Here is a 12,401-nt window from a genome sequence, read left to right as displayed (position 1 = left end):
AGAACATTCTCCTGATCTCCCTCAGGATGCTTTGAGTGTGATGTTTATTAGCTCTTAGGTGAAACATTTTTAAAGCCTACTGGAATTTAGGAAATCAGTCACTGGTAAGACTCCAACATTACACTGAGAACCTGTGACCTTATCTAGTTTCTGATGCGGTACAGAGTAGCTGTTGAACTATAAATAACCTGAACTGTGTGCAGTGCAAGTTACAACAACACAAGTAGAAGTGATGGTTCCTGTCTGCGGTTTCATAGTTATTTTTTGTCATTAATCACTGGCAAGAAAGTATGACTTTATAAATATTAAATATCTATTACTTAGTGCTTTTACTTGTGTAGGTATAATGAAATGTCTTCATAACTAGAAAAGAAATAGTCAAAAGCTGTAAATATCAGATTGTTCAAATATTACATAGTTGCATTTCTTGTAAATGCTACTCCTGCTCCTGAATTTTCAAAACTTCTTTCACCTCATGACAACAGGATTGTTGTCATGTTATTGAAATATTTAGATTGCTCTGAAGTAGTTAGATGTATTTTAGATACCTACAAATATGATGTTATGAAAGAAATAGTCACTGGTAACTGATTTTGAGAGAGACACACTGTGAATTTGCAGGAAGGCTACTTACAAATAAAATTCAGGAGAAGAGTTTAGGAGATGTACTGGGAAATGACTGTGAGTTGGGTTTCACTCTCAGCTGACAGTGATTACTTTGACTCCATTCAGCCCATCTTGAATGCAACTGAAATTTTTTCCAATTTACTAGATGCCTTACATGAAACGAGTTTGATCAGTTCAGTCCCATTTCCCAGGTGACAAATGGCCTGTGGCAAAAATTCCTCGTTTAGTGGGTGCTGAGTTTTGTCAGCAGCCTCATGGGAGAGGCCAAAGACTGTGGGAATGGGGAGAGAGGGCTGTATTAAATTGTCAGGGCAGGGCATGAGGAGGAAGCACGTCTGAACGCCCGGCTCGTGTAACAGTCTTTCCATTGACGGAGAATCTGGTTGCTAGGCTGCTGGACCCCTTTTACAAGCAGCAGAGTCATGCTATTGTTTCCTAAATGGTTTCAATTTATGCAGGAACCTATTTACATCCTTTCTATATGTTTTAAATATTTTACTAGGCACGTAGTAAAATGAAGTTTGGAACACAGCCCCTTGCTCTGCTCAAGTTGGTGAGCAAAAGAAAGTCCTTCTACTTTATTCTGTCACAAAGTGAGTGTTTCAGGGTAGCCCAGCAAAGAGTGGGCTCATGAGGGGAGTGGAGCATTGCTTTTGATTTCCCAGGTAGTAACACAGACCCAGCATCTTAGGTAAGCACACTCATCAGTGGGTAGTAGAGAGGAGGGAAAAGAAAGCAGGCAAAGGTTTGTGGGACAGCAGTGCTCCACAGCACTTCAGCCCCTCCATGGAGGTACTGAAGAAGTGAGGTCATCAGCCTTTAGATTTTGGCACCCCCAGTAAGCATAAAACAAGGCTTAGACCCAGTTCAACTTTGCAGCTCCTCTATCAGCAGAACAGCTGAAGGAGTTAACCGAGTACAGTGTCCAGTTCTGATCCACACAGTTCAAAAAAGATGCAGGTAAGCTGGAGAGAAGGTCCAAAGGGAGGCCACAACGATGATCAAAGGACTGGAGAACCTGTCTTACGAGGACAGACTGAAGGAATTATGTCTGTTCTCCCTGGAGCAGAGAAGGCTCAGGAAGAACTCATTAACATATTCCAGTACTTAAAGGGCAGCTGCAAAGAAGATGGAGGCTCTCTCTCCACAAGGAGCCTCATGGAAAAGACAAGGTGCAACAGGCACAACTTGCATTGGGAGAGATTTCATCTCGACATAAGAAACAATCCATCACTGGAACAAAATCCCATGGATGACTCCCTGTGACTGGAAGTTTTCAAGATGCAATTGGACATGGGGGTAGATGATCTCATCTAGACTTCCTTTCCCATGGAAGGTTGGACCAGATGATCTTCTGAGGTCTCTTCCAACATGGGCTGTTCTGTGGTTCTGTGAGTTTGATGAACAGGGAGTCTCTAAGCAGGCTTTGCTCCTGAGGAAAATGAGTGTGGAACAATACCTCTCAATATATCTGGCCTTCTGTGTTTCTTGCCTTGAGAGCATTGCAAATAGATAAAAGTGGTCTCTTCTTTAATCTGTCCTCATTGATCCTACAGCTTAGAGAATCAGGTACTTGAGGGCACCTTATGAATGGAAAAGTCTCTTTATTTTCAAGAACCCACAATACGAACAGTATTGTAACAGAAAGTTAGCTTGGAGTTTTCTGTGGGACAATTGAAGTAATGAAAAACCAATAAAAGCAAATTTTTTAAATTCCATATTTTGACTTTAAAGAGCTTGTCTGACTAATTGCAGTCTTATGGACTTTTACAAATAAGTTTCATTGTGTTACAAGCTGTTGCAATATGTGGTCTTCTCAAGCCTGGATGCTCTTTCTCATCACAGCACCAACAAAACAAAACAAAACAAAACAAGGACTTGAGAGATGGTTTTCCTGTGCCAAACACCATGTTCCTTCTATCAAAACAGCTAACAACTTTCCTCTGGGATTCATATATAAATTTACTTCCAGTTTGAAATATCTTCCTTTCAGAGGAAGATTGTCTCCTACCCTATGATTTATGCAAAACAGCATTGTGCTTTGAGACAAGGGAGGCACCAACAGCAAATGTCCATTAGTAGAAAGAGCTTGCCCGCAAGATTCCCTCTTCTTAGCTAGGACCCCACACTTTCAGCCTCTTATGCCTCTTTCCAGGTATGTGTGTTGAAGTAGCCCAAGTGTTCCTCTGCAGGATTATTCTCATTTGTTTTCTGAAAATAGTCTGTTTTCTGCAGATCGCTATACATTGAAAGAAAATATCTCTATCTGAGCCCTCTTCTCGTCACTTCAGTGGAAAATTAGTCATTTGGAGGAAACATGAAATCAAGGAGATAGACAGGCGTGCTGTTTCAGCTCCTTGCCTCTACATTATCCTGAGGAGTTTTGGAGAGATTAATTGGAGTTCACAAACCCCAAGGCTGATGGAAGGTTAGGGTGTTGCCTGGGTCTCTCACCTAGGTCAGCTGTACTTCAGAATCTCCCTATGATGGGGCTTGTTTCTGATCAAATAAAAGTAAATTTACCTCCAGTTTATTATTAGCATGAAATTCTCTTTTTGGTCCAATGCTTCCTAGCAACCTGAGTGCCTGTCAGTCAGTTTGCTTTTCATAAGTCTGTGGAAACAGAGTACTTGGTGAATTCAATATCCTTGAAAAGATAATGACAGGAGAAATGGCCAAGCCCATGAAAGGCAGAAGGCACTTTGCTATATTAATGTGATCCAAATCCAGAGTTCCAGGAGAGTGTGGGGTAACCAAGAAGGGGTACATGAGAGGGGAACTGACTGGGATGGTGCCACCCAGCCTGTCTCTGGCCTTGGTACCCTCCTCTTGGGCTGTAGCAAGAGGTGTTCAGTGCTGACAGTCCTATTGCCTGTCCCCTTGGAGCTAAGTGTGTCACTGCTTTTCTTTACAAATGAAGCAAGGAAAAGTGTTTTCCTTCAAAGCTCTGAACTGAGTTTGGGCACCTTTCTTCCTTCTTGGGATGTCAGTTCTTTCATTCAGCATCACCCACTCTCCTGGTTTGGCTCCTTTGGTTCTTGGGGAACCCAAACCTGCAGCTTCCAGAAGCCTTTCTTAGCTAGCAAGTTATAAGCTGTTTCAGGGACTCTTATTCCCTCCTGCTGAAGTTGCTCCATTTTAATTGTGAGTGATGACAGACTAAGGAGGTCTGAAGGAAAGTACGCATGGCAGTGCGCAACTGAACAAGGGCTGAGGCACAACTGGGCAGAGCAGCTGCCTCTGCCAGCTATTTCTGTATCAAATAACCATTGCAGGGACTGGAGACCAGCTCTTTGCTCTCCCTATTCATAGTGCTAAATCACCAAGCCTGAGTTGTCTCTGTCTGCTCTGCCCAGCCCTGTCAGTGTTTAATTATGCCATCCGGGGCCCAACAGCTTCAATGGGAGAGAATGAACTCATTCCCCTCCCCTCCTAAAAAGTCTGGGGTCTGAGGTGTGCCTGTCCCTGAGGAATGGGGGGTGTGAGGCTTGAAGCTTTGTGTGCTCAGAATCAAAACAAAATGGGGTTTCAATATGATTGGCTGTGGCCCTTGTGCATAGGGCAGAAGGGGGCTGGCCCCTCATCCTGCTGTTTTCAGTGCTTCCTTCGCACAGTGCTCTTCCTGAGCATGCCTGTGGCACAGGGCCTCCACTGCAAGGCACAGAGTGGGATACCAAATTTGTTCACTGGGACAGGAGGCAAGTATGGCCTCAAAACTGTCCCTTCCTAAGGACTTAAGACAACACATCATAAAATCTGGACATTTAGAAATCCCCGCATACTCCCATGCTGTCCTACTAGACTTTTTAAGAGCTTTTTCTTCAATGTAGGAGCATTGGCCTCATGATGATGAAGACATTAACATATCTGTTATTTTTACAGGGATAGAAAAAATTGTACATTCTCAAACCTGTCTAAAACTATCATAAAATGACATTTTTCACATATTAAGAGTGGCACAGTCTCAGGATGTGATGTACTGACATGTACATACTCTTCTGACTTTCTTTGAGACTAGCTCACATAATTCACTTAGTTGTGATATCTGTGAGTGACGTACCTTTCCCACTTTCATTTTGGAATAACACAAATAACACTCCAATCTGTATTTTGTATTTTACAGACATGTGCATAGCTTTTACTTAAGGTTACAAAATGTTATATTTTGTAATATACACTAGCCCTGTGTAATTGGGCTAGTTCTCAATTGGGTGGCATAATCTTTGCCTCAAGTTCATTTTTTGTTTTATTGTCATGTTAGACTACTTTATTTTAAAGAAAAAAAAATTAAAGGGTCTCACAATAATTTCTTGAAATTATTTTCTTGCTCATTTTAAAAGCAGGTGGTTTTGTAGAGCTGTGATGGCTCTGTTGTACTGAGTAAAGATTTCAGATTTCCTACAGGGATAATACTGAGTGCTATTATGAACACTGTGAAAAAGCCTGGAGCATTGGTTAGTTCATGAATCTTAAACAGTCATTGCTTACATAGGGGTAGGATTTCGAAAGGATTTTTTCTTAAAATGTCTGAACCTTTCCTTAGTCCTTAATTTACCTCCCAAGCTCACACACATTGTCAGAAAGGCAGGCGAGAGAAAAATTGATGCCCATACTGTTCTGTTTCCCCATCCATTTGAGCTTGTGGGAAAGATGCTCTCCAGGGAAATCCAGGAGCTCCCTTATGCCCACCAAAAGTTTGTAGGTTTTACAGCCCTTCCCTGGACCTTGGCCTTATAAACACGCCTTGAAAGACAAGCAGGTGCCCTGCCCCCATTTTACAGATGGTTCAACAGATGTTGGCAAGTATCATTAGAAAAAGAGCTCGTGATTAAGTGTACATCCACAGCATAGTCCTAAAAACCAGCTGGCCTTGCAGAACAGCCTCGTCATGCCCAGATATTTGCTCCTGCTGCTCGAAACTGGAGGGTCCCACCTGGGGCAGGGAGCAGCGAGCAGGAGCTGGGACCTTTGCTCCCCTTTGCCACAGGTGCACCCTGGCTCCCAGCCCTGCCTCCAGGGTCAGCAGTCCTCCTCCACTGCCAGGAGGGTGTGCTCAGCCTTTCCATGTCTGATGCCAGTTGTGCTGGTTAGCCAGGGTCTGCAATATTTCTAGGGTTTTGTTTAAAGAAACGAAAGCTACAAAAATTTATTTCAAAAGTTACTTGAAGAGAGTATTTAGTCACAGATTCGAGTAGGAGTGTATTGGAAGTACTTGATTTAAAGCTGTCCAACAAATATTAGCTCACTTGTGCTGCTTCTTCTACTCATTTCCTTATCCTGCTCAGGGAAGAGCATGGGCAACAAATAAGATGAAATAATGATGTTCCCTGGCTATAGTTGCAACCCAGATAAAAATTCATATCGTTCAAATGTAATGGCAGGCAGGAATAGAATATTTAATACCTTTAAGGACAACATTTGTATTGCACAGATCATGTTTACTCTGATAACTCCCAAAGTTTTTCTATTTGCATTGGTAGCCCGACATTTTTCTAATTTATTTTATTTTTGTGTATGCAGCCTGTACATATGAAATGCCCCTATTTTCCCTGTTTTCCCTGTTGGTTAATAGGTTGGCTTATGCTAGTGATTTGCAATATTACAGGCAAGAGAGGATGTGATCCACATGCTGAAGACAGAGAAAACCAAACCTGAAGTTTTAGAAGCTCATTATGGGTCTGCAGCTCCAGAGAATGTGCTCCGAGTGCTACACAGGGATGCCATCCTTGCCCAAGAAAAGTCTATAGGGGAAGATGTCTATGAAAAACCAATTTCAGAGGTAATTGATTTACAACATTATGTCTGTGCAGGGGGAATCCTAACCAGAAGTGAGACTCCACATATTTTGAGAGTGTGCAAAGCACTCAAGAGGATAAAACAGAATTTGTACAATGACAAGAAATCAAAGAAAGCCTTGTTCACTCAAATGCAGAATAATTTGTAAGTGAAGTCATTGGATTTGAACACAAACCATAAAGAGGTTGTATGATTCTTAGGGCTGGTGCTGTTAAGCAAGACCAAAATCTTTGGGTGTTACCTTCTGGTTTTTACATTCCTTTCAATTATAGGCTTCAACCTCTATTGCTCACAGCACTGGTACGAACTCTTTGATTTTCTTGGCATACAAGACCACTATCATGTGGGTAGTTAAGAAAAGAAGACCTTTGGAGATTAATGATATTCATGGGATCATAAATCTGTATTCACTTTACATCACTTAAGTTCTAGAACTCCAAAGTCAGTTCAGCCCCTAAAAGAGACTTATAGGACTTGATCCCTTGCTTTAAAATATAAGCAATAAATGAATGTGGAATAGACCTGGGAATGTCTAAGGCCAGTGTGAACGCCAAAATAAATAGCCACTGCTCGTGTTTATAGTTTCATAACAGTCCAGGGCATGGAGAAAGAGCATGCAACAACATACTGTAGTGGTTGCCCAAATCTTCACAGTTCCTCCTATTAGAACATTTAATTTGTTTACCAGGAATTGTGTCTACCATGAGATATCTTTATACTGTTTATTCTCATTGAAGCGTCTCCTGGAATCTTGGGGATGTCAGTAAATAAGGAAAACAAACCAACCTTAGCATGTGGGAGCATGCAAAAAATATTGTCAAACAAGATTAGAAGGGCTTAGCAAGGCCTTTTTCTAAAGAAGATGATAATTTAACAGGGACCTCAGTGAAAAAAGTAAAACTTTGTCACGTGTAGGTTCACAAGGGTTATGTAGAAACTAAAACAGAATGGTGACAAAATTAAGTGCAAAAGATCAGCCAAACCTGTCTCCTCTATAAAATGCAATGACTGTTTGACTGCTATGGTCAGTTTCTGGAGATCAAATTGCCAGAGTCCTCCTGCTTTCCTACTTCCCTTAGTTTGCTGAGGCACCCTGTGAAACAACTGTCCAGTGCATCTGGGGCCAAGGAAGACGGTAAGGGCTGGAGGTGTGCAGAGCAGGCTCAGCCAGACATTCTGCCAGGGGCAGGCAAGCAGAGAAGTACCAGGGCTGTGGGCCGCTTTGGCAAGGAAGAGGATGGAGATTTTTATCTGCACCCAAGAACCAGCAAAAGGAGCAACATGAATAGCCATGGTGTGTTTGGAGCGCCCTAGCATCTTTTTAGACACACCTTCCTGGTCTTAGTGCTTGTTTGAATAACAACTGGCAAATTAAATTAATAAAAAAAATTACAGAAGGTAAAAAAGGTAAAGTGTTGCAAATAAAGAAAGATAATTTCTGTCAAAAAACAGGCTGAGGGGGAAACCCTAAAGCTTATATTGAATTGTATTTGGTAATGTAAAACTGAATCTGTACTGAATCTAAATAGATTAATCTCAGCAGTTGTACAGGTGTGTTGAAGATGCACAACTCAAATTTCAGCCTTGAGATTACACTTTATGCTCCACATGTAGGTGTCTAGTCCCCGTACAGGTGTGTGAACTCAGGCTCCCAGGGTCAGAGGTCTCAGCTACAGCTTTTCCTGTGTGAAATGAAAAAAGTGTGCACAGCACCTCACCACAGGGGACATTCTGCACTGCAACAAATTTGATACCCGCAAACTAAGTGAAGTTCTGCCTTTTGTGTATGTGAAAACTGTGCAAATGTTTATTGCTAATATGTCATCCAGATAAATCATTACTTTCACAGGACAGTTATTCTTATTTCTAGTTACTGCTTTACATATAGCTCAAGAATTAAAACTGTGGGACTCACATTTACCAAACAGAACACTGTTGGTTAATAAATCAGATGAAGTAATCAAGGAGACCTTTAAAACAGTCTGTTCTCATCTCCTACAATCCAGCTAGACAGACTTGAAGAAAAGCAGAAAGAGACGTATCGGCGCATGCTGGAACAGCTCCTGTTGGCAGAAAAGTGCCATCGTCGCACAGTTTATGAGCTAGAAAATGAGAAACATAAACATACAGATTACATGAACAAGAGTGATGACTTTACTAATCTCCTGGAACAGGAGCGGGAGAGGTGAGTACCTGAGACAGTGCAAAGACTATACCCAGTGTCCCAGTGTTTGTCAGTTCAGCAGTGATTTGTTCTGTATTTTCTGTGTTCAAATGACACTAAACTCACGTGTAAACCATTTGAAAATGTCAGTCCACTCATGTTGTTAGTAAGTACATTACTGTGCAAGTCTAGAGCTGGAGGAATACCATTGAATGTTCCTGTAGTGTGCACTTGAATTAAGAAATGGATTTGTTTTGAATTAGTCATGCCCATTTTGGGTTCACCTCCAGGTAGCTTTTGATCAGATGTTATTTATGTTGGCTAAGTTTGGGACTGGCTTGCTTAGCTAAGTGCTACATTTCATGAAGGTCAGAGCACTGTTGTCACAGCAGGAGGACAGGGTAAGGAAAACCACAACACGTATTACGATACTAGCACACAAGTGGTGGGACTTTGCCATGCCCTTAACATTTAGGCTTGAAAAGGCACAAATCATTTGCATTCTTTTTAATATCTTTGAAGACACATGCCTCAGGCAAGTTCTCTGTTCCCGTGGAAGAAAATATTTTCATGTTTTACAAAACGTGTCTAGCCTGTGGTATCTGCAGTGTTTATCTCACAGTCTATACACTCAAGATTGTTTTTTCCAAGTGTTTATCCTGCTTGAGGGAAGAGTCTCTGTGTCTCTAAGAAAAGAAAGATAACTACCTTAGGTGAAGGTTGAGTACTCAGTTTTTCAATGTGAAAATTTCATGTTCATACCAAATTGCTTGAAATCAATACATGATGTTGTGTTTCTTTAAAAAAAAAAAAAACAACAAACAAGCTCTGAGAAAAACACTTAAGGCAAGTTCAAAGAAGAAATGCTGTTGAGGAAACCACAGGCTTGTGGCAGACATTTGCAAAAAGCTAGGAGTGAAATTGTTTGGTGTATTTCTTGAGCTCAGTTCAGCGCCAGCTTTGAGTAGGTGGCACATGAGCTACAGTGACCATATTTCCTGGTTTAATAGCTGTTATTTTTCTGTCTCTATTTTCCTGCGTTGATTGGCAAACGTTAAAGGAAAAAAATGCTTCTGTATCCTAGCAATTGGATTTTCATAGTAGAAAATAAAAAATGTGTTGTATTTCCAAGTAAAGAGCAATTTCACATCTGATTCTCATAGCTGCCATTTTCTCTCTATGCTGAATATCCACGTATGTGTGGACATGCAGCCACTAAAATGCTACAAAAGTAGAAGTGGTATTAAAATACCATTTACATTTGTCTTTACATTTAATATTCACATTAATTTGACAGTTGTTGCTCTCTTATTATTCCCTCTCAATTTGTGAAGGCCACTAAATAGTCTAAGATTATGATGTGGTTTGAACTGACTTCCTTCAATGAAGTGATTACAAGGATATTCGCCTTACATTACTACTGCTCTCAAGATATCAAGTCTCATCTCTGTGGGCTTTTTCTCTTACCCTTTCTGCTCTTTCAAACTTCAGGTTTTCTCCATTTTATCATTTTCGAAAAAACAGCAATAAAAAAAAGGAGAATTTGAGCTTGAATTTCTCCTGAAAACAGATCTTTAAGAGCAACTAAGCCTGCTGGCTTCAGTCACCAATGCCTCTGTACTGGTGGCTGCAGGGGAATAATTGCAGTGCTGAAACCCTGTTGATTTATGTTAAGTAAACAAGAAACCTGATGTTTGCTATTTAATCCACTTTGTTTGTCTATGGCACTAGTGAGAAAATTCATTTCAAGTCAGCAGCCGCCAAGCACAGAGGGTATGGCATCTAGCTAAACACAGAAAACCAAGATGCACCTCCCTCTCTCTTCTGGGAGTCCTCCTCCCGGATCACTCACAGAGCAGATTAGCAAAATCAGGATGGGCTGTAAACCACTTATTAGCATATAGTCTTAAACGATCCCAACTCCTCACCTTTGCTTGCTGAGTGCACATGAAACTGAGGCTGCACCCACATCTTTGTAAGTATTAAAAACTAGAAGTAGTATTGTTTGAGGGCTATATTCACAAAGAAAAAAAGAGCAATGGGGTGACTTCTTAAGAAAGCCCCAAAGTGACAATAGATTTTGTCAAAAAGAAAGAGTTTGAAGTGTAAAGATTAAGTTGCAGTAGGATAAAACATACAAAAAACTCATACTCACCTAATCTGCATATTGGGACAGAGAACTGACCTGCTCAAAGGCATTTTTCAAGGTCCTGCACAGGCATTCTAGTTTTTAAGTACCACTATGTATATAATTCACTTTACTGTGGTGCTTTGAGGGTTATTTTATTAAGAACTGAACAGACTTGTAGTCTCCATGAAAACGAAAAGGGACACAGAGGTGAACTTTGCCCGTCAGCCACTCTGCTGCACTCACAGTTATAATGTTAATGAGACAGGGTGAGCCAGAAGAAGAACAGTGCTGTGGGATGGCCATCTCACAGCAGTCTGCTACAATGAGAGCAGTAATAATTCCTGCCCTGGATCTAAGTAATTTCAGTGATTTCTTTCCTCACAGTATTTTATCAACCTTTCCTTACCATTGTCCTCATCAACTTTTGCAGGCCACATCTGCTTTTGCTGTCTTGTGAAAGTTTGAACAAAGGAAAAAGGGGAATTCTCTAAGACCAGAAATATGCCTCAGTTCTAATGTATGTCTAGCACACTCTTAATGTATTTACTTTGGAATATTTTTTTTTACATACACTTTCATACATTGTCTCTAATGCACCTACAACAACATGATATGAAAGCAAACCATTCCTACGAAGGGACTAATTGTTAGGTCAGCCTCACACAGGAAGGAAGTAACAGGAAAACATGATTTGTCAAGAATAATTATGCATGAAAAGTATAAGAAAGTGGACATTGTACATTGGGATATTCAAAATGTAGGCAGCTGGGAGGGTAAAGGGAGAAAGCTGGAGGGCCTCGCTGTTGGTATTGGCTCTGCAAAACCAAGTGCAACTGACCTGAAGAAAGATTGTGGAAAAAGCTGGCATGTTACAGGAAAAGAGGAGTGACAACCCTTTGCCAGATAGAGATGAAAGAAATCTGGTACTTTTAGTGGAAGGTGCTTCTGCAGACATGGTGGCTGAAGTGTTTTGCAAATTTCCCTATAGTATGCTATAATAATATCTAATGATGTTTGAAAGTTACAGACAGTATTTTCTATTTTTCTATGCAACTAAATTTCCCTTTTCAGTGCTTGCCCACCTCAGCTGCTGTTTCTGTAACATCCAGTTGTCCTTGGTCATCTCCTATCCCCAGGAATGCAAAAGCAGACATCTTCCTGGAGCCTCCTGAGGAGGCTGAAAAATACAGAGAAGAGCTGGAGGCCCCTGGGCCCTCTCAGAGACCTTGGGTGGCAGATGGTGGGTAAAGGAGTCTCTGGTCTGACAGATGGAGAATGAGGGGTCTGGTCAGAACTGCACTGACAATGTGGCTTGCAGTGGACACCTGGAGAGCAGAAGAGCAGGCAGCAGCAGCAGCCTCAGGGATAAAATTAGTCTTCCTAGTGCAGAGAGCTGGTGGTCTGAGTTTGGGCTGAGCTGGCTGCAGCTAAACCAGCTATTGGTACTTCCCCACTCCAAAAATTCATGTGTAAGGCACAATTAGCATGAAATGGTATTTGATTGTTCTCTGTTCTGCCTAGTCCCAGCCCTCTTGCCTTCCCCTTTAGGGAACTGGGATGGGTGGGGGCAATCTTTAGGATCAATTATAAACTTTTTCATTTGATCAGCAGGGCTTTTTGTTTTGGTGGAAAAGGGTAGAGTTCTGTGTAACCTTAACACTTTGACATCTCGATTGACCTAGG

At 41.3% G+C, this 12,401-nt stretch overlaps 1 protein-coding gene across 6 annotated transcripts in view; it reads left to right on the top strand.

Moving 5' to 3' along the window:
- Nucleotides 1-12,401, top strand: part of FILIP1 (filamin A interacting protein 1) — a 104,969-nt gene that overhangs the window by 53,984 nt on the left and 38,584 nt on the right. For all 6 annotated transcript variants that reach the window (XM_051778017.1, XM_051778013.1, XM_051778016.1 and 3 more), the window contains 2 exons: nucleotides 6,233-6,406; nucleotides 8,430-8,608. In XM_051778017.1, coding sequence (XP_051633977.1) covers nucleotides 6,233-6,406; nucleotides 8,430-8,608 — 353 coding nt within the window. The remainder of the gene's footprint in view (nucleotides 1-6,232; nucleotides 6,407-8,429; nucleotides 8,609-12,401) is intronic.

This window comes from Manacus candei, unplaced genomic scaffold, assembly GCF_025592945.1.
Source record: "Manacus candei isolate 608988 ecotype Guabito, Panama unplaced genomic scaffold, ASM2559294v1 h1tg000011l, whole genome shotgun sequence".
NCBI classification, from domain to species: Eukaryota; Metazoa; Chordata; class Aves; order Passeriformes; family Pipridae; genus Manacus; species Manacus candei.
This window is presented reverse-complemented; position numbering and strand designations above follow the sequence as displayed.